The sequence below is a fragment of the Cygnus olor genome, chromosome 7, assembly GCF_009769625.2.
Source record: "Cygnus olor isolate bCygOlo1 chromosome 7, bCygOlo1.pri.v2, whole genome shotgun sequence".
NCBI classification, from domain to species: Eukaryota; Metazoa; Chordata; class Aves; order Anseriformes; family Anatidae; genus Cygnus; species Cygnus olor.
The window spans coordinates 22665348-22692131 of record NC_049175.1 but is presented as its reverse complement, the minus strand read 5'-3'; the positions used below and the strand labels follow the sequence as shown (position 1 = coordinate 22692131).

The following is a 26784-nucleotide window of genomic DNA, read 5'->3' as shown; positions in this document are numbered from 1 at the left end:
TTTAAAGTAAGCGTATGTATGCTGTTTAGCTCTTCTAAGAAATTATTTTATAATAACAGATGAGATTCTTTTCACCTTTTCTGTTAACTTTCATTTTTATATTTAATATGCCATTTTATAAAAATGTTTGCTTGTATGCATTTTAAAGAAATGAATTAGAGCTATATCTGTAACAATTTCTTCAAATTTCAGGTGAAAAAGCCTATTGTTAAATAAAGCTGTGTTAGCTTCATAACCAATTTTTTAATTAAATTGTTTCCAAGGAAGCAATACTGTCTGAAAGGAAATGATAGTTTATTGCAGCTGTCAAAATTATTTTAATAATGATTAAATCATTAATAATTATTAGTCTAAATTATAAAAATTATTGTACTATAAGATAGTATATATTATATTAATATAGTATATTTAAATTATACCTATACACTTATCAAGTACAATTATGGAAATTGATCTAAGTAGAAATATAATCATATTACTCACATATATATTTAAGAATATGGAAAGATTAATATTTTTTCAAGGAAAACTAAATAACATGATATAATAATTACATTGACAAATCAGAATGTTTTTCATTAGTTCCTTAGGCCTGTATACGATGATACAGTCCTAAAAGTTTAGAATATTATTTTGTCAGGTAGAAAGAAATTTGACTTGAAAAGGGTCATTGCAGAAGTGCAGTGGTGGGTGTTTGCCAAACTGGTTAATCAGACCATAGAAGTTTTCACTGGTTTGAGTCTTTCTCTCTCTTTCTTTCATAAAAAGTAAAGGACTTAGTCAAAATTAAAACCTGAGTACACAGATAGTATTGCAGCTGTGGCTAAGATTATTTCAGGAGAAAATATATTTGAGAAACATGAGTCTCAGTTTGCGTATAAATAATTTTATACATATCCCCGGAAACTGCTGTTATTTTGCCTACTTATTTGGGGAGAATGTAATCAAATTTATACTGCCTCTTGCTTTGAAGCTTTTTTTGACTTTTTTTTTCTTAATCCATGAGTGCATTTAATTCCAGCTCAGATAGTTGTCCTTGAATGAGACAATAGATGAGGTTGCCAGTTATTAGTCATAATGATGAGTCTACAGAAGTTCTAGTTGAACCTGGAGACTGAAATGATTGTAAGGATTGCAGAGCTATTCACAGTTTTAGAAAGAGGAAGAGGACAGGTTATGTTGTAGGGAAGAGGAGCAAGGACTCCATTTTAGCTGGCTTTAAGGCTTAGGAGAGGACAGACTTCAATTACTTCCAAAGGTCAGGGAAGAGAACCAGGAGAGACCAGAGTCACAGAAGGGAAAAAGAAATTTGTGTAAAAAAAAAAAAAGGCATGATTTTAAAAATACCTTAGAAAGTAGTACAGTGCAATATGTGCAAATCTGTGGAGCAAAACAGATGGTATTGAGAGTCTGTCATTAACTTCACATGTATTTGAGGAATTTGCTCCAGTTTAGCTCTGCTCTGGTCCCATGTAACTCACCAGTTACATTTTGTGACTGTTTTATCCAAATGGAATCCACGTTGTGCACCATGAGACTACTGTGTCAAAGCATGGCAACAGACGGACAGAGGAAAATTGTCTGAAAATTGGTGTTCAGATTTGAACACAATATGATGAAATTAATATCTGAAAATCAGACCAGTGTTCCTAATCTAAACTAAAATACTAATACACACAAACCCAGAAGTCTACAGAACTGAAGGAACATGGATTTGGCAAGCTTGTTCAAATATATTATTTTAGAAAAATGCAGTGGTGAGATGCTCTATTTTTTTCCTTTGCTTAAATAGCTATGTGTTTAAAAAAATAATAATGGTGCTCTATCTTTTTGAAATGTAACAAGAAAACATCCATTAATTGTTAGCAATGCTACTTTAGCCCCACTAAGGCATCCTTGACACAAGGGTATAGACTCAGCCTCGGGGTAAAATGATACACATCTGCATAGATTGTCATCTTGATTTACTTTTAATTTTTATTTTATTTTATGGTATTGCATTGCAGCTCAATCTAGGAGTTAATGGATTGTTACAGATCTGTTAAATTCTAGTAACAATCATATTTGTTTTCCCGCTGACACTTATTTTTGACTGTGTACAGACTTTTTGCTGACAAAAAATAAAATATGTTCCTGTCTGGGTTTGTGGATTTGATGCTTCAGGTTATATTTTACACTGTTTCTTGTTTTCTGTCTCTTTTCTGCCTTGAATTCCTCTGTTTTTACATTTAAGCATTATGCACTCCCATTGTTGAGGATCGAAGCGCTATATAGAAATCCATTTCTTTTTCTTTCTTGCGTGTAGTGTTCCTGTCAGTTCAGTTTAGTGTAACCTTAAAGATGGGTTTGATTTCAATTTGTGCCTGATTTCACATTGCCTGTCACTGATAACAAATGTGTCCATGGTGATACAGGACTAAATGCGTTTCTGTGCTACTTCCTTCCTCAATCTTTTAGGTCGCACTTATTTTTCTATCTGACCAGCACTCCCACATAAATTAAATCATTTAAAACTGAAAGCATTATTTTCAAACTCAAAATTTTCGTTATTATGTATTGTCCTGAGAGCTAGGATTCAATAACTCTTAATCACAGATCAAAACTCTACTCATGAGAGGCATCACATTCCTTATAGCCTCTGAATTTCTTAACTCTAAACACTTTACACTGATTTGTCCTGTTTTCTTTTCTGACATGCTTTTAAGTTCTGTGGTGCAACAAGTGCTATACCATGTACCAAATGGGAATCTACAGTAACACTTCATTTTGACCCTTGCTTCCAGAAAAATAAGTGAGTTAAGGACGTATCATTAATACATATGAACTTCAGTATGTAACATTAGCAGTTTCTTTAGTAATTATGGACTCTAAGTTCTCTTTGATTTTTTTTAAATAGTTTCTTCCATGAAGAATAGTCTTATTACTTTATTACCTGTAGTTTGACCATACATTGCATTTTTAATAGTTTAACTACCCTTATTTCAGTGTTTACTTCTTCTCTCCCCATGCTTAACGTACACATGCACAATTGTAATTGTATGTGTTTTCTGTGTTGTTCTGCAGGTTTGTATTTTGCTTCTCCTTGTAACAATACATCCCATTGTTCTGCCAGCAGAACTGGCCATTGTTGCCATTACGTACTTGCAATGACTGTCAAACAGAAAGCATGCTTGGGAATCAAAAGAATCCAAAAAATGTTGCTTTGAATTTGTGAAGCAGCAGGTCGCTGTTTCATACAGATGACCAGACATGCAATTGTATGATGTTTCATTAGACATTGTAAATATGATATACAAGTTTGATATACTCCCATTCCCTCTCTTCTTTACAGCTCAGCTGTTTCAAGACTGACTGAGCCTTCTCTTTGCATGTAAACTGGTTTGGAAAACAAACATACAAACAAAAAAAGAAAGCCACTAAGTTTACAGGAAAAGGAACTTATTTTGGAATTCCCCAGCTCAGAAATTATATTTCAAGTTTCAGACTATTTTTCCAACTGATAATGGAGAATTGCTGGCTGATACTTTTGGAGGAACAAGAATTACACTTTATTTTCTAGTAAGAATCTCTACAGTGAGCATATGCTGATGATCTTAGTGATACTACGCAAGGTAATCAACACCATCATTCAAATGTAAATATAGAGAATGATTAAATAAATATTCTAATGCATTTTCCCCACAAACTCTCCTGCAAATGTTATGCCTTCACTTCTCCATTTGCAATGGGCAACATCTTACCAGCATAGTATAGAGAAGGCCTTAAAATCAAAATGAAAAAGTAAAATCTGTCTAAAAGAGTACAGTGCTTTTATTCCATCATATGCTACATTGAGTCAGTTTTACAAAGGTGATGGACTAGAAATTTTTTAATATTGCTTAATAAAACACGGTATTGAATATTGCTGCTTGCATGTTTATTGGGTTAAGAATTTCAGTTGTTCCCAACTATATATTGACAAGATTACCATTCACCATTAATTTCTGACAAAAGTCACTGCAGCTCTCTGAAGAACTCCTAAGTCATACTTGGTATTAATGTATCGAGCTAAGTAATATTATGAAACTGAAAATATTTGTTTGTTCTTAAATCAGATTTTTACCTTAGGGTAATACCGAATTCGTTGACTTAAATCATTGTTAGAAATGGTCTGCACAAATTCAAACTGATGCTGTATGTGGGAGACAGCTGGTTGTCATGGTAACTGTAGTGCAGTTTTTAATTCCACTTGGTGAGTAATGCTAACACAATGATGCTGAATAGACCATGTCTTAGCAAGTACAAGTATCTTGCTTTCTCCATGTCAAGGTTACAATGCAAGAAAACGCTGCTGTTCAGACATGCAGACTGTATCATTTTTGGTTTATTGCTTCTGAGTAGAGACATTAAAAGAAATCTAAAAAGCTAGAGGATATCAAAACTATCCAGAAAATATTTTGGTAAGTTCCTCAGAGAGCCCCTACAAGGTGATAAAATGAACAGACGGACTGCAAGATATTTATAACTAGTGAATACAGTTTTGTTTTCTTATAAATGTATTGTTCACTGCATTTTTTATGTAGATCTACTGGAGAAATAAGGGAATATGAGAACTTAGAATGGCAGATGAACACAAACTGGCCAATCAATTTTTATTTTTTTGTTTGTCTGGAAGAAAATAGGACATCAATTGAAGTTATTTCATTTGTTAATGTTCAGACATTTACTTAATGGTGTTTTCAGAAGAGTGAGAAAGAAAGAAAACACAGTAAGTGTAGTTGGGGAAATAGGACCAAAATCCATTTTTTTATTTTCTAAGTTAGCCTTTTCTAGTTTTATCTATACCCAGTTTGTTATTCAAATATTTCTTCCTTATGTTAGCCAATAGAGAAAAATGGGAATCCAGGTGCTAGTGGAGTCTGTGCCCTTGGCAGCAGTGTTTTCATGTTATTGTCAATGTGCAGAGCTGCCAAGACCCAGAATTCCTGATAAGAAAACCTAAGTCTTTCCTGTTACTGAGATAGACATTTTGGGACTCTGCCAGATTTTCTCAGATACACTGTCTTTCAGCTAATAATGTTAGTTATTAATTTGTACATGGTGTTAGACCTTCAGTTGGCATGAGAGACTCAATTTTTTTCTGTATTGATTTTTCTCTCACTTTCCCTTCTTGAGCACGTTTCTTTCTGATCCTCGCTCTTAAATAATTAGCTTATACACTCAGGTACTCATATCAGCATCTGCTGTTAGCAGTAGTAATAGTTCAGAAATGCATGTGCAGGATTCAATAAAGTACTCCTATCCTATTTATTGCAGAATGTAAAACTGGGGAGTTCAGAAGAAAAAGATAGTGAAATGGTGAATACATTAAGTTTTTATGTTAGAAAATGAATATTGCTGATGCGTAAAATAAAGGCACATCAGTTTAACAGGAGACTGGAAGTGATTCAGTGAGAATGAAAACACACTTGGGGGGGGAAAAATCAGTCAAATTTGGCAGTGGAAGCCCTTGAGAAAGTCTGAATTAGACAAATCAACGGTGTGTATGACTGATAAAATGAAGCCCTTAAGAATAAAGGCCCTTGGTACAAATTTGTGAACACATTAAATATACTGATACCAGAAGAATTGACCTTTACTGAAAAAGATCAGAAAATCCATATAACAAGAAGGGAAGACCAAAAATATTCAAACTATTGCAAATGATTACGTATAACAATGTAAAACAATTCATTTTCTACTGATTAAATTGCAAATTTGCTACTTATATAACCAATTTACAAGATTTAAAAAATGAACACTTCATGGCATAGAGGCTGCTATTTTTAATGAACATGTTGCTGTTGCTTTTTCAGGATACAGCCCCTGCAGCACTAATACTTGAAAACTTATATTAATTCATAAGCCACAAGCAAAACACTGTGCTTTCCCATCCACTCCAGTCATATATTGCATGCTAAAAACAGTTTTTCATTTGGAAGATCTAAGAAGATTATTGTTATTCCCTTTTGTCTGATCTAAGAAATGAGGAGAGAAGACTGGTGTAGTTCTTAGTTCTCAGTCTTCATTTATTACTATTCTATTCATCCTGTTTAACTTTAGCTAGGTTAGCATTAGCACCTAGCTGAGCATTTAAGGGAATCTATTACATTAGGAATCAATTATATTATACTAGGTATCTTGATTCTCAACTGTCAATGAAAGGGAATGAGGGGTGCTCCTTCAGTGGTTAGTTCATACCTCAGCTGGGTCCATGCAGGATACAAGAAGCCTCAAGTAACCCTCACTGGCACCTCAACTCAAAGGCACACCCTTGAGTAAGAGGAATACAGTGCATACTGCCTCAGAAATATAAAAGCATCTTCACCCAATATAAATTATGAGTTTTCATGTAGTGATTACTGATGACAAAAAAATGATAATGTATGTTAATATTTTCAACTCTGAATGAAACAACATCATCATTGCTTTGTCATCAATTGCTACAAAACTTGATTTGAGTACAGGATTAAGATTTTAATTCAGTCAGCTTTTAGAAATGAAGTATCTAACACTGACTATGTCAAGTGACTATTTTTGCAGTAATAAAGCAAAATTTACATATGCCAAGGTGCTTTCTCAGCATCTATGAAATTTTAACAAATAAAGGTTAGGTTTCTTCCAGCCTTCTTCAATTCATACCACCATATGAAATGATGGTTGGGGGAGATGTGATCTGAAGGACGGACCAGGCAGACCTCACTTCCATTGTGGTTGTTATTGGATTTTACTGTAGATAATGTGAGAAAATATTTTTGGTGTTTTCATAATTCTGTAAAAAATCCCTTAGAAAAACAGTAGAAAAAAAAAATCAAGATAGACCGTCCATAAGTGCTTGCTACAGCTGATGAGTTTTGGGCTAAGGAATCTGTCCTGGTCAACATCTATGTTAAAGACACTGAGTGTGTATGTGATTCAGATGGGGGTAAAAGTGTTCTGGTTGGCTCTGAATGTTTTCTGACAGAACCAAAGGAATGACACAACAGATTTTCACATGAAGTATACACACAGTGTGCTTATGTATGCATCTCAGAAAGTTTTGTTTTCAAAGCTGCCTCATGACTCTAGCTTACATTGTTGGTAAAAACTTATCTTCAAATATATTACTTGCGTGAAGAACAACTTATGTTGTTTCTTTCTCTAAAAAGGGAGGGGGGGAATATATTGTTCCTTAGATGGCATCAGTTTGCTCTATATAACCCCAAAATACAATGGCTTGGAAAAAGCTATTCCTCTTATGAATTGACACCTTTCTTTCCAGGTGGACTCTACTCCTCCATTTCTTTTCTGTCCAGTTTTCAAGAAAAGCAGAAATAAGTCTCACATCATGCCTGTGGCATTGGAATCATTAGTGATGATAACTGGGTCATGTAAATGTTGCCTTGGACAAATTCCTTTAATATCTATGGTATCTCATTTTATGCTCAAACATATGTAGTGAATCTGTTTGGTTTCTCTCCCTCTAGGTTTTCAGCAGGGCATTTGGCCAGAACTGATCTTTAAAGGTGAAATTCTGACATGACTGTGCCATTGTCATACTGAGCTCAATATCTTATCTTTTGTGTTCACACTGAGTGCATCTGAATCCCAAAGACCCATGTGAGACTTAAGGAACAGGGTTTGTGATTTTGTATGAGAGTTTTGGAGAGTAGCAGCTACCAACAGGTACTGGCATTAGCAGGTGTGGAGTATCTGCCCTTCATATTCAACATCGCAATTATAATTGTCTTAAAATGTCATTGATGTTCATCCACTTTACCACCATGCAACTCAATGGTCTGGAGGCCTTGGGTACTTTTATCCAAGTGTGAAGACACTTTTGTGACTCAGAACCTTTCTCTTAGCAGTGTGACTATACTCACCTTTTTACACTTCTGTATTGTGGAAGGTAGTAAATCAGCTCAGTGACTGAAATCCAGGAGACAGATTACTGTTGTGGCAAATTGGAGACTAAAATATATAGATTTTTCAAAGTGGAAAACTGAGTAAAGGTAGGGAAGAAATTATATTTGCTCTTCCTGAGGAGGCATATTTTCTTGACAATTGTGAGGATAGCAAAATTGTATTTTGTAATAGACTGAAGGAAGGTGTGATTGTGCATAGGCCCTTGCCTCTTTTTCACTGTTTAGTGGTCTCTATACAGCAAAGCAAGGGAATGTAGGGGACCAACATTATCCTCTAGAAAAATGTCTTCCCTAAATTATGGTTTGCAGGAGCAGTGCTAGGTCTGCATTATTTAATGGCTGTAGCCCATAGAGATCATTGCTGAGGATAATACCCAAATCATTCAAAAATCTGCAGAATACTGAATTGTTGCATGGTGTGGAACTTTTAAATTCACTTCCTCGAAGTCTCTAACTGCTAAAACTGCTAAAATTTTCAGCAGTTTCAGAATTCCTCTGTTATCAGAGTCAATGTTTCAGTAGCTATCAAGCTGCAATGTCAGCATCTTATTGCAGTCACCTTTATAAAAAGTCAGCACCAGAAAAACACTTAATACTTGGACTTCTGCAAATTTTACACAATATAGCAACTGACTTTGCCTCAGGAAAATTAAATCAAAATAGTGTTTTGAAAAATTCAGAATTAATCTTTTTCATTACATTCCAACTTATGTTATGAAGTGAACTTTATATTTATCTGGCTTAACTAAGTGTGAATACCACATCAGTGAAATTAGAAATCCTATCATCTAGTATACTTAAGTAGTTGCAATATCTGGTCATTTTAAACCACCGTATTACCTAATAGCTGCATCTGTGTATACTTATATTCAATGAATGGATATACCCAAATTATCTAAGACTTTAGAAAAATCATAAAATCCATAATTGTATGCACTGTGCTATGCTAAAATGCATATGAATTTTGTTTACTACAGTGTCTTCTGATGCGTATAAGCCACCTAGTATCTCTTCTTATTTTAATCTAATAATGTTTCTCAAACTTCAGAAAAATCTTTATGAACACTTTGGGTGGTGGGAAATATTAAGATATCTATTCCTATTTCTAATAGTTTCTTTTGTATGCTAATCATAAGCTAGGGATCACACAGAAAATAAAACTGTTACAAGGCCTACGTTAACATAATTCCCCTAGTTCAAAAAAGAAATTAAGAGTGGGCATGTGGAAAAAAAAAACAACAACAAAAAAAACCCAACAACTTACATATGCTGGTATACTGAAGCTAGAATTCATGATTTTTTCTTCAAAACCAGTAATATTTACTGGGTTTTAAGCTCAGTAGTCAGTAAACTGCAAAAGGTATTTGGTTAGTTAGGTATTCTGTATGATTATGATGTACTTCCTAAGATCCAAGATGATAGGTTTGTAATTATGCAGCTGAATGTTCCATTTAGCTCACCAAATTTATTTTGACTTTATATTTTAAAATTTTAACAATTTAGTATATGCCCATCCCCTCTGAAGGCACCTGTAACAATCAGAGTCACTCATTAGTGTAATTAAAAAAAAAAAAAAAAAAAAAACAACAACCTAATATGCTAATCTAATCTCTCTAGAAAGATCTCACATATTTCATGCCTGAAGATGAACTGAGACCCTAAATAAAAAGGAAAAATACTCATTCATCTCAGGCAGCTTGGAGGAAAATGTAATATTTCTAGGAGCACATACATGCCTGAAGGGCCCAGTGAGCCAAATTCCTAAGAGGGCAAATCTTCCTGTAGGATGCACTGCCAGAAGCCATCCTTTATAAAATGAAGCTGCAGCAAGTCTCTGTAGGTTCAGAGGAAAACAATGGGAAGATACAGCATGAATTCTGGGATATGTCTGAAATCAACACTTCAAGGATCTGCACCTCCACCTTCCTCACCTCCCATCTGTCCCCAAAAACTTTACATTACAGCTGAAAATTCATAAGCCACCCTTAAGAATTCATATTCCCAAGAAGACCAGTTTTATGTATCCCCTAGCATAGCTTTCTGCATTATGGCAAGCCAAACGCAGATTTGGCTTGACTTGAAATGAGGAACCCTGAACTGAAGCAATCCTATAACACTGTTTGAAAATCTAAATAGTTTCTTGAAATTGCCTTTTTAAAAAAAATAAATATTAAAAAATGGTAATTGAAATTACAACAAAATTGTGGTGTATTTGTTATATAAAATTCAGTTTATAGAATGTTGACAAATTTTGTGCTTTACAGTGCTTTTTTTTTTTTTTTTTTTTTTTTTTTGGTCACATATGGAGAAAAGTACATTTCCAGAAAAGGTGAAAATGGGTAAAACTTGGAAATTTTAAAATAAAATTGTTGATGTGGAATTTTGGAATACACAAAAAAATATACTAAATTATCAGTAGTAAATAATTGAAAAATGTGGATTTTAATACTGATTCTCACATTGTATCTACTGGAGCAATATGTTTGAGGCTTTCTGCAGATTTGTTGTGGTTTCCTGTCTCTTGTAGAATCATCTGTTTTAATTTACACTCAGGTTGCTTTGAAGGCTTTCTTTGCAGTCACCATAATATTATAGTCAAAGATGGTTCTATCTATAGGTACAGTATGAGTGTATGGGAGATTGCTAGCAGATCCAACAATGTAAACAAAGGATTTTGTCTTTTATTCAGAGCTACAAGGTTAACTGATAGTGCTACCACTGCTGCTACCAGAAATTAAGGATATCTTCAAAATATAGCCTATCTCAGGTAGAGTAAATCTGGAATTTTTGTTAAAGAATAATAGTGCAGTGACTAGGGTGATACCATTTTTAGGTAATTGTATACTAGGAATGTTCATCTGAGCATGTGTCAGTAGTTAGCTGTCATCTATGTCAGCTATTGCTGCTGGACCATCAAACAGTATAGGACACTGAGCTCTTGTTACTTAAATGCTAAAGACCTCGTCAATTTTAAGGACAATTAGTAGGAAGATAAGTAATAGAAATATGTGTAGGCCTTCATTTCTTTAATGTTCCAAGTCAGATCTGTATTTAATTGTTCTATTTTTACACGTTTATATTAAGATTTCTAAAAGAGCTGTCTGCATTAAATGTGGCTTAATTTTCAAGTTTGCCAACTGTCTGCAGCTGTTGTGTGTGCAGAATTTTTCCTGTTTTTTTTTTTTTTTTTTAATAATGATATCAATTCCATGCTCAATGTTCTTTTATTGCAGATGTAAGTCACTTGACACTACCATGACTGAATAGTTTTACAAAATCTTTCTTTTTCCTGAGAACTGTATTGTGTAATTCCATCGTAAAATATTCAAATGCTCTGTCAAAAGTAGGTGAATTTTTGTGTGTGCATGTCCATTCTCCTTGGAGGCCACCCTGTCCTTTCTGTAATAAAGGCTAGGAAGTATTTTCATACTTCACATCGGCATTTTTGCTCTTGACCAATGTCCTGCTTGTCCTTGTGTTCGTGCTCACATGACTCTTCTTCCTCTCTAGATGCTATTCCTCTGGTGTTTCTAAAGGCAGCAGACACAGCCATTTCTCCTTTCATTTTGCTAGGCTGACAATGCGGAACTCTCTTCCTCTGCACTTGTAAAACAAATTGTTCTTTAAAATCACAGTATTTCCCTGTCTAATGGAAATGCTTCATTTGAAATGTTCTGGACTATATTTGTAGTTTTTTATTAAATTGCAGTGGCTCAGATTCATCCATGTGATAAAACAGTGCATTCAAGTCCTTTTCCTTGTCTGTTTTTCAAAGTGGTTTGTTTCACCAGCTTATAACAGAAATTCTCATTATAAATATGTAAAGCCTATGACTTTGAGCATTGTCTTAGGTGATGTTCTTCTTCTTTGTTTAAAGGTCGTCAGATGAAAACTGTAAGTCCCCAAACTAATTTTCATAGAAACTTCTGGTACAGCCTAAGTTTCCTTTCTAAATAAATCATTTTATTATGAATTTTAGCTAGTTCCTTATTCACCTGACACTATTTCTACTAATTCTCAGTGTCTAAACTCAGCTTTCTATATAGTATCCAGTATTTTATTGAGGGCAAAAGAAATTCGGTGACCTGTGTGTCCTTGTCTAGAAAGTTATCAAGGACTATCATGTGAGTCTGGCATTATTTACCTGTGGTAAACCTATCCTGTCTCCCTTAGTGTTATTTTTTCCTTAGATTTTTTTTATTCCTTTTTCTTTTTCTTTTACTCTTTTTTTTAACCCTTTCCCTTTTCCCCTCATGATATCAGATTACAAAGTCAGCTTTTGCTTGAATTCCACGCATCTTACCTCCCTCAGAAAAAAAAAAGTATTATATATTCTGAGTGTATTTTTACAGATGCATTAATAATGAAGTCTTAGATGCAATGAGCTGACCTGTTTTGGAGGAATCATGCATGAATGCATAAGCAACTTCAGTGCATCACACTGGAAGGTACAAACAATGACACAGCGGTCCATATAGGTGTACCTTAAGGACACCACATTTTTATGCAATTTACCAAACAACTCTTTCAGATTTGTAAAAGCAGCCTGTCTCTTGACATGGAAGCAGACAAATATGGGGATGTGGCAGCAGCAGCTGTAAATGCTGCAAACTGTGCAATAAAGTCATTCATGCATCGTTCTATACCGTTTTAATTACATGCCACACTTTATTCACATTAACTGTAGATCGTTTTACAGAGAAGTCATCAATGCTCTATGACCAACTTGGTATAATCGTTAAAAAAAAAAAAAAACAACAAACAAACAAAATAAAAAAACAACACCACCACCAAAAAAAACATAGTTGTCCTCTGATTTCATGTGTCAGTTGTGTCAAAGATTTGCATGACACTATTCAGCCCATGCTGAATTTTGCTTTGACATTTGTGGTAATTCTTATATTATTTTTCTTATAATGTTTTTCTTATTGATCCTAACTGTCTCCATGCAAACATCAACACCTTCAATGAGGTTAAATAAAAAATGTATTACCTGATTTTTTTTCTAGTTTGTTTTATCTCTACCTGTTTCTCTCTACATAGCAACTCTACTTCTTTCCTTGTCCATTTTTTAAATACAGATCTGAAGAACTTAGTGCTGTATGTAAAGTGTTTTTGGCAGTTATCCCTGTATTTATCCATTTCTTGACACCTAAAACTACTTTTTTTGTTGATCAGTGGGTTTGGGTTTTTTATTTTTCTTTTCATAGTCTTTCTGATTATATTCAATATCCTTTTTGAGTTGCTTCTCCATTTGGATCTTGTTAATCCAGGTAACTTTTATTAACAATTTTCCGGAGTTTGCCAAGTTTTAAAATTTGAAATACAAAATCCTAAAGTGGAGACTGCTTTTATTTTTTACATATATTAGAAAAGGGATTAGTGATTATCAGGCTTTCAAAGATTATTATATATTACCTGCTTTTCTAAAATGTCCATGTTGCTTGCTGAAACTAATATTTACATAGCGTGAATTCTAGAAAGCCTTTGTTATTAGATAAACCTTTAAATACACTTTAAAGTGTATTAATGATGGTTTTGTACCTTTTCATATAATTGCCTATATTTATTGTCACGTTTTCACTATGCATTAAAACGACATTTATGTCTGGCTAGAACAAAGGTATCTTGGTGTATGTACTTTGGTTTCCAGCTATTAAGATGGATATGGGCTGCAGCATTACAATATAACGACTTTATTACATAATAATCCTAACATGAATAGCAATTTCATCCCTATAGCCAGGTGATTTTATGTTGCGTTTTTGGAGATACCTTTTGATTTCTGTCTGGGAATCTGTATCAGTTTTCTTTTTTCTTGCTAGTCATTCCTGAGCCTTTCCAGACTTTTGTTATACAACAGCCTAGTGGACTACAAGTAAACTGATAAATCTGCAACAATATATACAAATTAATATGGCTGGGAATCTCCTTGCACTCTCCTTGCCTTGTGTCTTCCTATTTAAAAAACAAACATCAATCCTATCTTTTTTTTTTTCAGGTCCTATCAAATTGCTTTGCCATTGAGTCTTATATAACCATATTTCTTCAAACTGCCATCGTTTCCCTTCCTTTTACAGAACGCTTATTTGACATTCTCCCAGACATTCTAAATTTTTTGTTTGTTTGTTTTCTTGATGCTTTCCATACCAGAGCAAGAGAGAAGTACATACATACAGCTTGACAGTGCTGGGCCAAATGCCTCTCTGTATCTCTTATTTCATGTGCTGAAATAATTCCAAAGGAGTGTGATTTAAATATCTAGCAGGAGAGACAGATGAAAAAGTAGTTTTGCACTATTTTATTATGTTAGCCACTAAACCTTTAACATAAATTCTAAATCGATCTCTTCGGTTGCTTCTGAGGAGCTACTGTCTTGTTTGAGGGCCTAATTAGTATCTATTGTATTTGTATACATAGTTTATTCACTTGATTTTATGATGACGACCACACTGTTAACTCAGTCAATACTTATTTAGTAATATAGGTTATTACCAGTAGAGCTTAGTTGCTACATTTTTACTGCTACTGTAATTTTATATAGCTTGTGCATATTTTAGCAACGCCCTTGGATCATTAATAATCTATGACATCTTGTATTTGAATCTGTAAAACACATAATCAGTTTCTTTAAAATCTGGAAGCAGTGGAGCTGCTTTTTCTAGTTGTCTGCTTGGTGTTCAGGTGATTTCATTTACTCTTCCTCCCCTTCCCCCCTGTTTTCTTCTGACCTCTTGTAAAGGTACTGTTTTTAAAGTCGAGGATAGTGACAACTAGAAAAAATACACCTTTCAACTGTTCTGAGCACTCAAAATTAAATGCTTTCATATGAAATATATTATATCTCAAACATAAATACCGTGCTTGAACTCAAAATCATTCTAGTATCAAGGCATGTGCAGGAATAACTGAAAATAATTTGATTTATATAATTCCACAGTGTTACCAAGTATCTCCCTTGGTAAGAACTGTCTGACAACAGGTATGTTCTCTCAAATTATGCTAAATTTTAGCCAAATTGAACAAGATAATCAGGAAGCAATATTGCAAATGGAAGCAGCTCTTTTTAAAGGATCATGAGACTAGCAGGGCCAATGTATTACAAAGGCACCTAAGGTGAGAGGGGCTATCTTTCCTAAACACTTAAAAACTCCTTGTAAATGCTAGCATTGATTATAAGGAATGGACTGCAGACCAGAATAAAATTGCCTGGGGAAAAACTTCACTTTAAATCTTTCATTTTTCCTTTAAAATGTTTTTAATAAGGGTCACGCATGCATGAGCTGCAAAAAATGTCAGAAGCCTGTAGCTCTCGATATTCTTGGAACCATTTTCTCTTTGGAATGAGGTTTTCCATTCATATTTTAAACGTCTGGGATCCATGTTATCCATTTGTGCTGTTTCTGTTCTTCAGCTAGTTTGAAAAATTCTAAAAAAACAAAACAAAAAAAAACACCTTAGCATGGGAATGGAGACAAGAAATGAAACTTCAGAAATTCTTATAAATTTACTTTCCAATTATGAATCATAGTGTTCAAAAGAACCTTTCCTTTGGCTTTTGGGAAATTTTCCCAGGTTACAAGTTTTCAGAGCTGGGAGTCCTAGGAGCCTCCTGGAAAACACTTAGATCTGGTTTACTGCTTTGCCCTCTTTCCCTGGTGCAGGTCACACAGCAGATTTGGGAATATCTGGACAGATGACATGGGAGGTTTTGAAATTTGAATAATTTCGATCATATTTTTGTAGAAATGGATGGATCTCTGTGGCTAGCTTTCATTTAAAAACACTGTCATTTTCCAGCAGAAGAATATTCCTTAGAAAAATCTATAGTGCTCAGAATTTCCTTTTTAATGGTTGCCAGTCCAATCCAGTTAATAGGACTAAAAGTGAAATGGAGTCATGGGGGGATTATTGACATTCTGTTTTGAAAATGATCACAGAATGTCTAAATCCTAACTGGTAAGTTGCTGACAAATATTGTAAGCTTTTCCAGGGAAAATATAAGTTGCCAGTGCTGACCTGTGTCATTGCAAAGCTGCAGATCCCATGCAGAACATTTGATGGTGGTTCTTTCTCTTGATCTGTTTCTCCCTTAGAGGTAGAGCAGCTTCCCAAGACACTGCCGCTAGCACACCATGGAATATCAATTCTTGTGTGATGTGGCAATATGGTAACCAAATAAAATTTTAAAACAGGAGATTATTCATATGGAGTTTGAAACATCTAAAGCACAGTCATTCACTCAAAATTTAATGTTACTGTTGTTGGTATTAGTAATAATCTGTTCACATATTGTGTTTCATCTCTAGACTTGGGAGGAAAAGAAATACTATTATTTTTATTTCACCACATGAGGGGAAAACTGAGGCAAGGGTGGTGACTTATTCATCACAACACGTAGAATTGAAGACTGAGCCTCCAGTCAAGCTCCATCCATTCTCATCTGCAATAATAGGGTTTGCTTGAGTGCTCACATTCTTTTCCTGTGAATGACTAATGCTATTAAAATAAAGATTCTCAAATATCTTATATGTAAAAATTCTTCACAAATATTTATTCATATTTTTAAACAGCATTGCGAATGTGTGGGCATTCTCAGTGTGTGCATTTTTCATGAATATCCTAGCACAGGAGTTTGTTGGCAGACACGCTGTAGGAAACAGTTTGATTTTGATGTTTAATTTTGAGGAACTTCTACATAAAGTAAATATTTGATATGCACTGAGTTTTGACTTTACCTATACATTGTCACAATTTGTTCCTTTGCTCTGCCTGCACTCAAAATAAATTGTTTGAGATATCAGGTATACACAGGGTAGTGTTCAAAATTACACCATATCCCAGAAATTGCCTGTAGACATTATTTTCCAAAGATTATTAAATAGTTAATGTTATAGATATTCATGGTTTTGGTACCTTTTGTTTGGAGAAATAGGGAAAAACCCTCTTCTGAAGCCTGAAGAGGAAATAATTTTCTGTAAATGTGTCTTTTTGCCACATGGTTAATTAAATGTTGCATTGCTGCATGTGTGACATTTGCTCCACCAGTCCAAGGACTGCATATAGTCTGTGCTGAATCCATGTGTTGACTGTGCACAGCTCTTCTTCACTGCATTAGTCTTTGCCCCTTAGAGATAAAGCTAGTCTATGGGTCTCTGTGATCAGGTTCCTTTACACTGTGTGGTTAAGGGACTCTGCATGGGCAGAGACTGGGAAGTAAAGGAGGTGAGGGGGTAGCCATCACCTTGATCATTCCCAACTGCGCAACTGGCCATCAGGCAGTTCAAACAAGCCAACTCTCTGTGCTGTGGATGTGTGCAGCCCCTTCTCTCCCCTCCCTGGTCTCAAAGTCAAGCTCTGTTTGCCACAGTGTATCACTGCTTTTTCTCATTGGTATCAGTGAGTCAAAATAGAGAAGAAATTTGAGAGCCTCAATGAATTACACAATTTTGCCTCAGCAAAAGTGCTATAAACCAGTTGTGTTCCTCTGCCTTCTGTAGGACAGCTTTTGTCAAGTCATGGCACATTGTTGCTTATCCCAATGCCTTTAGTTGTTGGTTTCATTATCATAAGCTTATTCAGATGCTTCTAGCTTTCTCTTTTTGTGTATAATAAGTAATTAGTGTAATTTAATGTCATTGTTGTTGCTTTTTCCAGCATAGAATAATAATGAAAATCCTATATAAAGTTAATCACACTATAATTTCTCTTACACTTTTGTAGATCTCCAGATAAGTCAGGAGAGATTTGGGGTTTGACAAATGACACTACTAAAAATTTCTGTACGTACTTATTAATAACAAATTTATGGCTAAAATGGAATCATCAGAGATTCAGCTTACAGAGGTACTTTGGGATGTCATAGAGTGAAATATGTCTTTTTCAGAAGCGTGAGACAAAGCCAATTATGACAGCTTTAGAATCAGTGAATTAGGCAGTGGAAACAATCTAAGGACGAGTACTTGATGTTTAGCTCAGTTAATTCCAATTAAAGTCTTCACAGTCATTTTAAAATCTAATGTAAAAATGTGCTGTTGCTATTTTCTGTATTTTTCCTGAATATTTTTAACATATTTAATTAATTTTATGAATATATTTGTGACATCACCTAAATTAAATATTTTTTTTAAAAAAAGTATTTTTTTGAGTTTCTGTTGTTAGAATCACAAAACTTTTCCAAAATATGCTTGGTGATAAAAAAAAAAATTTATACAAGCTTTTATCTGTTTACATAAGCATCCCAGTGACATCACAGACTACTCATGATTTTCCCCCCTATTTACCGTGAGGTCACTATGTGCTTCTAATATTTTAGTTTGCTGATCTCTGTTGTGTCTTTTATCTCTCATGTGTATTTCTCCTACCATATGGACATATATTAACATCAAGTTTGTTTACATGGTTGTGAAGATTATTGTTTTTACTTCTCGAAGAGGTAGCGCATATGTACTATGAGTAAACTGTGTGATAATCTATGTAAATTATGTGCACAGAAGCTATACTTTGCCCTTGCGGGAAATGCAAATTAGAACATTGTGTAGTTTGTTTGTTTTTAAATACATACACTTCTCACTTCAAGGCTCAGGACAGACTCCCTGTTTATTTTCCCATTGCTCATCATTTGTTTTTTCTTGTAAATATCTCAGCCTTTAATGATTAGCTTTCTATTTGGGCAGAGGAAAAAAATGCTTGATGAGTGAAGTCCTCTGAGCATAATGTTTGGTGTGCTTTATAAATATGCTGTAAGCGAATTATCTGCTTGTAAAAGGGTGTATAACACAATCACAACGCAAAGCCATTATAGTGATCTGACAGTCTTCATTCATTTTCTCTTAGTGCTATCTTGTTTTCTGTTACATTAGTGCTTGCAATATTTTTATCCTGGATTGCTAAAAATTGGAGTTAACTTATTTTCTATATATGAAGCAAGAAAAATGTATTTATAAAAAGTGTTATATAGTACATTTGCAGTTCTCTACTGTCTTATTTTATATTATTTTTATTTATAAAATTATTTTAATACTCTTCAAATACCCTTTCTGAGAAATGTTTTAATGTTAGTTGTCTGATTCTGTTTTAAGTGAAGGAGAAAACCTGGTAGAGGTTGTCTCTTTAAATCAGATCTGCAGTGTTGATGGACCCTCTAGCAGGCACGGTAAGAACCATTCTCACCTCTGCAGCAGGGAGCTTGACCATATAGACTCACACATTCAATCAAAACGTTTTCCCTTTTAATATGCACTGTACCGATCCTATTCCCATGGTTACAGCTCGTGCTTCTTTGGTTGCTTCCAGTCTGTTGGAAAAGGAAAGCAGCATACATTTCTTGTACAGGAGTTTAAAACATCACGAAAGCAACCCTGTTGTGATTTGCATTTTAAATGTTTCTTTTTTTTTCTCATTGTACAGAATGCTGTAGCAGTAGCTTCAGTTCATTTGCCACAGTCTGTCTTCTCTCAGTCTTCATCCTGGCAATCTGTTGATAACTCCACTTGCAAGCTACAGTTTATTGTCTTTCGGAATGGAAAACTCTTTCCCAGCACAGGAAACTCATCAAATCTTGCAGACGATGGGAAACGTAGGACGGTTGCCACACCAGCTGTTTTTGCTAAAATAGGTGAGGAGTTGTTATGCATTATTTTCTTTAATCTGAAAGCTAAGGTATACTTGATTATGTAGAGAATAGAGTAGAGTATACTGTATGCTGAGAGGCTGGGAATGGTCTGTTTCTTTAGCAGCAATGTTTGAATTTATTCCTATCTGCATCATTTTATTCAAACTCTTTTGCAAATAAAGAAATGCAATTTCTGTATGACCAGAATGCAGATTTGCGGTTACTATGTTTTTTGACTGTGTTGTTATGGAGGTTTGTTTCTTAAAACAAAGAGCTATAGGAAAAAATCTTGTTTTACTCTTTTCTTTACAATGAAAATTGCAATGCTAACATCGTAGACATTGAGAAAAATAAGACTGTCAGGGAGGTAGCAGAGCCCTGTTGCATGTATCACTACTCTCCAGTATACTTTCTGATATAATGGACATAAAACAAGTGTTAAGTGTTTTTGTCTAAATGTGACATCTCTTATATGCTAGTGAATCATTATTTTGATTAATTATTCACCCAGGCAATTTTAATAATTTTATTTGATTCTGAGCAGTGCTCTCATTTTATTAACATTTTAAAAATGTTTAAATGTGACTTTCAAAGTGCAGAATTTTCTCAGCTATTAATCATATGATGAAACTGTGCCATTTTTGCAGTTACATGGGCAATAGTGTAACACTGGCTGTAACTGAAGAATCTTAGACAAAAAAAATCAGCTTTGTGAAGGTTGACTAGATCATTTGGACACATTATGAGACTGAAATGTTCATTCAGATTTATTTAAACTATTGCAAACTTTTCTGAATGTGAACATTACCCTTGATTTTGACCACTAAGAGTATATGTCTATTGCTTTTTTTTTTTTCCATAGCTTAGTGTATCTGATCTCTTTACACAACATTCATCAATAAAGGGTTTTCCACTCCATCTCTCTGATTCAGTTTGTTGCTTTTGCAGATGGGTGCAGTTTTGGAAACCTCACCAGCCCTCTTACTATAGGGTTGAGGCACCTTGCACGGGGTATAGACCCCATTGCAGCCTTCTGGGATTTTGACCTTCTAGATGGACATGGAGGCTGGTGGGGAGAAGGGTGCCACATAATTAGTTCTGCAGGCAATATTACCACCATTCAGAGTACACACTTCAATAACTTTGCAGTGCTAATGGTAAGTATATGACTTAGCAAATATACTTATTTCTCTCTCTTTCATGGTACTTATATGTTCTTTTTACATACACTTGTATCATTCTTACTTGCCAGTAACTGACCTTCTGTTTTCTATAATGTTTAGTATAAGACAGCATTAAAGAAAGTAAGTTGTTTAACTGCTAGTAAGTGAATAAACCTGCTGGTCAATTTTAATATCCAGAGACAGGCCTAATCAGAAATGACATTTAATTCAGTCTTACAAATGAAAGTTCCATCAAGGAATGTTTAGTATGTTATGGTTATAAATTATGAGACAGGGTTTAAAAATGTATACTCCTGTGTGCTTTTACATCAGCACATCTCAGAGGCCGGACTGCTTTTGTTCCTGCCCTGCACTGTGTTGATCATACTAATTAGTTGCAGGCATACCGCAATGTTGAATCATTTAATAAATGGAAAGGAATAACATCTTCTGCTCTTTTAAGTAAGGACACTGGTGTCCGTGTTGATCTTGGAGGAGTTTTAGTTTGTATTCTGATTCTGACAGCCTTCTTGGTAAATTGCTGCTCGTGAAGAAAAATATTTCTGTGCAGTGCTGAGACATCAGCCTGCTTTAGTCTGTTCTCAGTCACACTCACAGTTCCCATTGCAGTTATTTAACTATCCTGTTTAACAGAAAGTTACCATAATGAAAGCAAAAAGATTATGCATGTAATAATGGCTTGTGGGAATAAAGGGAAATAAGGAAAGCAAATACAAAAATGAAAGGTTTCTAACATATATAGGTGAAAAAATATTTGCACCATTAAATAATTTATTATAAATCAGTTGTAAAAAAGATTAAACATATATATATTATTAATACCAAATTGATCCTAAATGCTGGTGCATAACTGTGCTGTAGATGCTGCTTGTGTACATTACAGAAATGTTTATAGTTGAGTAAATACTGTATTGCATGTATGTGTAAGGGACAGCAAACAGGCGACAGGAATTGCGAGGACGTGTGCAGAGAATACCAATCTGCTGCTGTCAGATGGAGCCCAGATGGCAGCCAATCATAGCACAAGGCTGTGGCACCCACGAGTTAAATGCGGATATTATCGTCCACTTCATAAGAACTGACTTCCCTCAGAGTTACTTGAACATTTTTTCACCCATTCCAGAATTGTTCAGAATTTAAAAGCTATTCCTAAGATTTCATGACATTAAATATCCCTCATTTTCTACAGCTCATATGAGTTCCCTTTTTTCCCCAAGCCACTTGTTTCCCTGAAAGTGAAACATAATTCTTCTTTGAGGATGCTTTTGTAAATTTATTAAAGAAAGCACCTGTTGACTTTGCAGGTGCCACACCCAAAATGGCTTCCTCCTCCTTCAATGGTTGGGTTTAGCCTCTTCTTCTTAAACTTTGAGTAGTTATTAAATGTCTACTAATTGCCTGCAACTAATTCCATGGTTTTGCTGTGTTTTTGAAAATGGTATATGGACATAAGGGTCACAATTAATTTTCAGTTTATAAATCTGAATGCAAATTTATATCAGATAAGAAGTAGCACTTTGGGTTTTCCGCAACCACAAAGACAGCTGAGGTACCTCTTAATGCTGATTTTGCACCTGGTATGTAATTCTGTTTTAGGTCTTCTGTTTTTTGTTATTTTGTTACGGTAATTCAAGTTTGCTTTTCTTCCTGTGTGCGTCTTTCATTTTTATCTGCGCAAGAAAAGAAAATAGAATGTGAGGCTCAGTCTTGCTTTGCAATTGATAATGGTAGTGAATAATTTGTTCCCTAGCTCATGTTTCACAGTCGCTTTTAAGAAAAAAGATGCCTGACTTTGAATCATTTATTTATATATATATATATATGTAAAATATATATACACATGTGTATACATACATGTATGTGTATATAACACAAGTATGTGTTCCATCAGCTGTCTTTCTGAACAGCTATTGGAACACTTTTGTAACTTCATTTTTTTCAACCATCTTCATTCAAGTATTTTAATCTGTGTTTTATGGCATAAAGTCAAGGTTTGTTCTCTTTGATATAGATTACACTTTTCTGGGCAGTTGCATTCTCATACCAGAAATAAAAAATATTTCATTATTCTGCTTAGCTATTATTTTATAATGTGAACAATATAAAGTGCCTATATGTTTCTTCTGAATTCACACCCACCAGCCTAATACATTTTAAAATACTAACAAATGGACAGCAAGTTCAAAATAGGTAGTATATGGTATGTAGCTGACGAAGTTTGCTATAATAACATGATACTTTTTTATTTTTTTTTAATCTTAATTCTCAGATCTATTAAACTATAAAAATTCATAATTGATTATTATGTTTTGGGGTAATATCAGCAAACTAAAGAGCAGCAATGTGTGTAAACTGAAGAGCAGCAATAAAGTAACAGTGAACTTGAAGGTTTACAGTGCTATCAGAATAATGTATCCTGCTGTGGAACAAGATGAAATAGAAGCCTCATTTAATCTAGCTGTCCATTTTATGGCTAGTACAGCACATATTCTGATTCATCATTTTTGTTCGTCATCATTTTAAATAGAAAGACAAAGTTCACTGAACTGTTATAAAAGTTGCTTCTGCTTAGATACCATAGAAGGGTTAAAATAAAGGTTTTGGAGAGTCCTTTTTTAGAAAGACAGTAATCAAGGATTTATCAACTATGATTGATAATTAATAAGCATAAGCATGCTTCAAGTGAGAGGATTCATGTAGAGCTATTTCATTTCTCTGTATGACAGTTGTTCAAGTGATGTCAATGAGAGAGAGTACAGTTTGGCATTTGAGTTGGAAAGAAGGATATATGAGCTCCTTCCTCACATTGCTTTCACACTTTCACACTGCTCTCAGTTGGGCCAGTGGATGGAAATAAAACACTAGTGCCAGACGTAATACAGTATTATCTTTTTTGTGATCAGCTTTTGAATGGTATAACCTAGTGGTGAGAGTAAATACTGTGAAATAAAACTTCTGAGTTTATTCCTGCCTTTCCCTTCATATACTGTGTGTTTAGACTAGTCCCCTACTTTGTCTTTTCTTCTGTTATCTGTAGGTTGGAAGAGAGACAGTCTCACTCTAGTTTCTTTTGGGAGGTGGCCAAAATATTCTGAGGTATCAAACTATAAACCTCTGCAATTTGATTTTCTGATTTAGAGTAACATTATGAATTTGTGTGTTCTGAAGCTTAGAAATATATAATTTATTAAATATTGAAGACTTAAAATATCTAACTATAAGTATTTGTTGCATAAATACTACGTATTTGTGCTCTTTTGTGAACAGAGCTGTATATCAATATTTTAATTTTTCAAGATAATTTCTGTATGTTATAATCAATCTAGTTCCCTGTAGGCAAAGTATATGTGAGTAAAAACTCTTCAGAAGATAACAAAGATATCCAACATTAACATTGAACTTCAAAATTTGCTAAATATGTTTTGACATACATTGTCCTTTGTTCTTCCCTTCATTTTTCTTAGAACAGAATGGCAATTCAATAGTGATGGATATTACTGTAATTGTGTACAGCATATCCTTTTCCCCTGACAAGACTGCTTTGTCAATAGTAATTTTTCTCAAATCTGACAAATAAGAACTAGCAAAATTCTTAAGTCTATGTATGCTACTTCTCAATTAAGATAAAATGGATTAATAAATATTGTTAGCATTTTTTATTTTAATCTTGGAGATAGGTTGAACAAACATAAAATTGAAACCAACTCCTTTCCTTTATTGTCATCTTATATCTACTTCTTCTGAATAACATAGGTGGGTTTCTTTTTTGTTTGTTCATTTGTTGTTTGTTGGGTTGTTTTTTATTGCAACTGAAAGGAGTCATTCACTGGAAAAGTGGATGGCTATTGGAGATAATTAGGGCTGAGGAGACCAAGCTGACAAAAACAGAGCAAATTTTGAAACTACGCTGGAAGCAAACCTTGGAAAAATTGTGTGAAGGAGAAATTGAGGAGAGGCAAGGTCCTAGTAAGGGATCATGCCAAAGGAGTTAAAGGATTTTTCCCTTGTTTTATGAGCATTTCCTGAACTTTTTAAGTCTTTCCAAGCTGGAAGGATCACAACACCACAAATACTACATTTTCAATATTTTCAATGTGACTGGAGACAATTGCAGGGTTTCTTTTACCTATTCATGAAGTCCAGTCCTGAAAACAGTCTTCTAAATGTCCATGTTTCAGGGTTTCTCCAAGTTAAACAGCCTGTTTAAGCCTTTCGAGAAATTAATTCATGAGTGAGGGAAGTATTACAGAGATGTTATTTAGAAGGTTGGCATGATTATGGTATTTGACATTTTCCCCATAGGAAACACAGGGCTTTCCCATAACAGACTATTGAAGAGACATTCAATCCTTGAAAAATCAGGCTGCTTTTAAAGAGGGAGTTTTAAGAATAAGCTTTTTGTAACTTATGTTGATAAGCAACTATAGATACTTCCTGTAGTGTAGAGCTAAGTTTCCAAGCTCTGCTGTCAGTCAGAGGCCTAGCAAAGATCTGCACACTCTTCACCTGAGTTTTGAGCTGGCATGTACTGTTCACATAGCAGACAGTGCTTAGGCCTAGTGCACTGTATTGAAACCAACTTCCCAGAAGGTTTCTGTCTTTTTCAGAATATTTTTGAATGTTCTAATCTTTTGTACAAAGCCTTGGAGTGAGTATAATCATAAGAGCAAGATCTCTTTAATTCTTTTCTCCTTGGATTATATCTACTATCTACTTTTTATTAAATTATAGTGAATAATATGTATTTTTTTTGTGCTGTAAAATGCATAAGGTGGCTTGGCACTGGGAACAAAAATCCAGGTTCATGTCCTTCAAAATGCCCTAACTTAATAACAAAGCAGGCCTCTGGCTCAAGCTCTTTATATCTATTTGCTCTTGCTTTCTGTTGCTTTAAGGGATCTTCCATTGTCAGTGGTGCAGCTTCCACAAGAGCGTAAAGGGATCCAGACTGTAAAGGAGCTCAGTAAAATGGGCCAACTCTTGGGTGATAGAGATGCAAGTTAAAGTCCTAGGATCTAGGTCTTCAGCCACCTTATTGTTTTTGTTGCTTCTAATGGACTTCCATTTTTTCAACATCTTCATTGTACTGGAGTATCCCACGCTAGTTGAGATTTGGTCTCATAAATGCTGAATAGAAGAAAATAATCACTTCCTTCAACCTGCTGTCTGTTATTTTCTAATACAGCCCAATGTGTGGCTAATGGTACATGACACAGCGGCTCACCACTGATTTGTTTCCAATTTATTGTCCAGCAATACCCCTTGATCCTTTTCTGTAAAGCTGGCTTCCAGTCACTCGTCCCTCAAACTGTACTGCTGTCAGGGTTCCTCTGTCCCAGAGATGAAAAACTTTTATTTCTCCTTAATGAACTTCATGAGGTTCCAGTCAGCCCATTCCTCCAGCCTCTTGAGATTCCACCAAATGGCTACCCTGCCTTCTAGCATATCAGCTGCTCCACTCAGTGTGCATTGCAGTGTTTTCAGCTCCTTGTAGTGACTCAACTCTTCACCTAATTTCCTTATTCTGGTGCTGCTAAGCATCTTAACAGACTTTGGCACCTAACTGATTTTCCTTTTGCTTAAGTATGAGGAATCTAACTCTTACTGTAACTGATTGTTCAAATGCACTTCTAAGTCTCTGAGGCACATGGATATGAATTCCTTGGGGAAAACAATTTCACATATCGTGAAAAAACAATTAGATTATACTTTCTTAAGTCATATTGTTATAAGAAATATATCAAAAATAAATATATAATCTAATATCAGTATATGGATTTTAAAAAAGTTACAACACAAACTAGATTTATAGTTTTTTTAGCATATATGATTTCATGGAAGTACCAGATATTTAATGCTAGCTCACCGTATCTTCCCTTCACCTTTCTCAGCATCTGCTATTAGATATCTCAGGGATGTCTGTGGCATGTAATTCATCTGTACCTCTTTATACTTTCATATTTAATTTAAAGTGATCAGGATAGATGTGTCTATTTTAGTTGATTTTTGAATTTGAAGACTCAAGTGAAACAGTCCCACTTGCACTCTGATATTTTTGTAATTC

The 26784-nt window shown here is 34.5% G+C and overlaps 1 protein-coding gene across 5 annotated transcripts in view; it reads left to right on the top strand.

Moving 5' to 3' along the window:
* LOC121073016 (adhesion G protein-coupled receptor A3-like) overlaps positions 1 to 26784 on the top strand; it is a 279022-nt gene that overhangs the window by 201611 nt on the left and 50627 nt on the right. For all 5 annotated transcript variants that reach the window (XM_040563482.1, XM_040563481.1, XM_040563483.1 and 2 more), the window contains 2 exons: positions 19332 to 19539; positions 20485 to 20693. In XM_040563482.1, coding sequence (XP_040419416.1) covers positions 19332 to 19539; positions 20485 to 20693 — 417 coding nt within the window. The remainder of the gene's footprint in view (positions 1 to 19331; positions 19540 to 20484; positions 20694 to 26784) is intronic.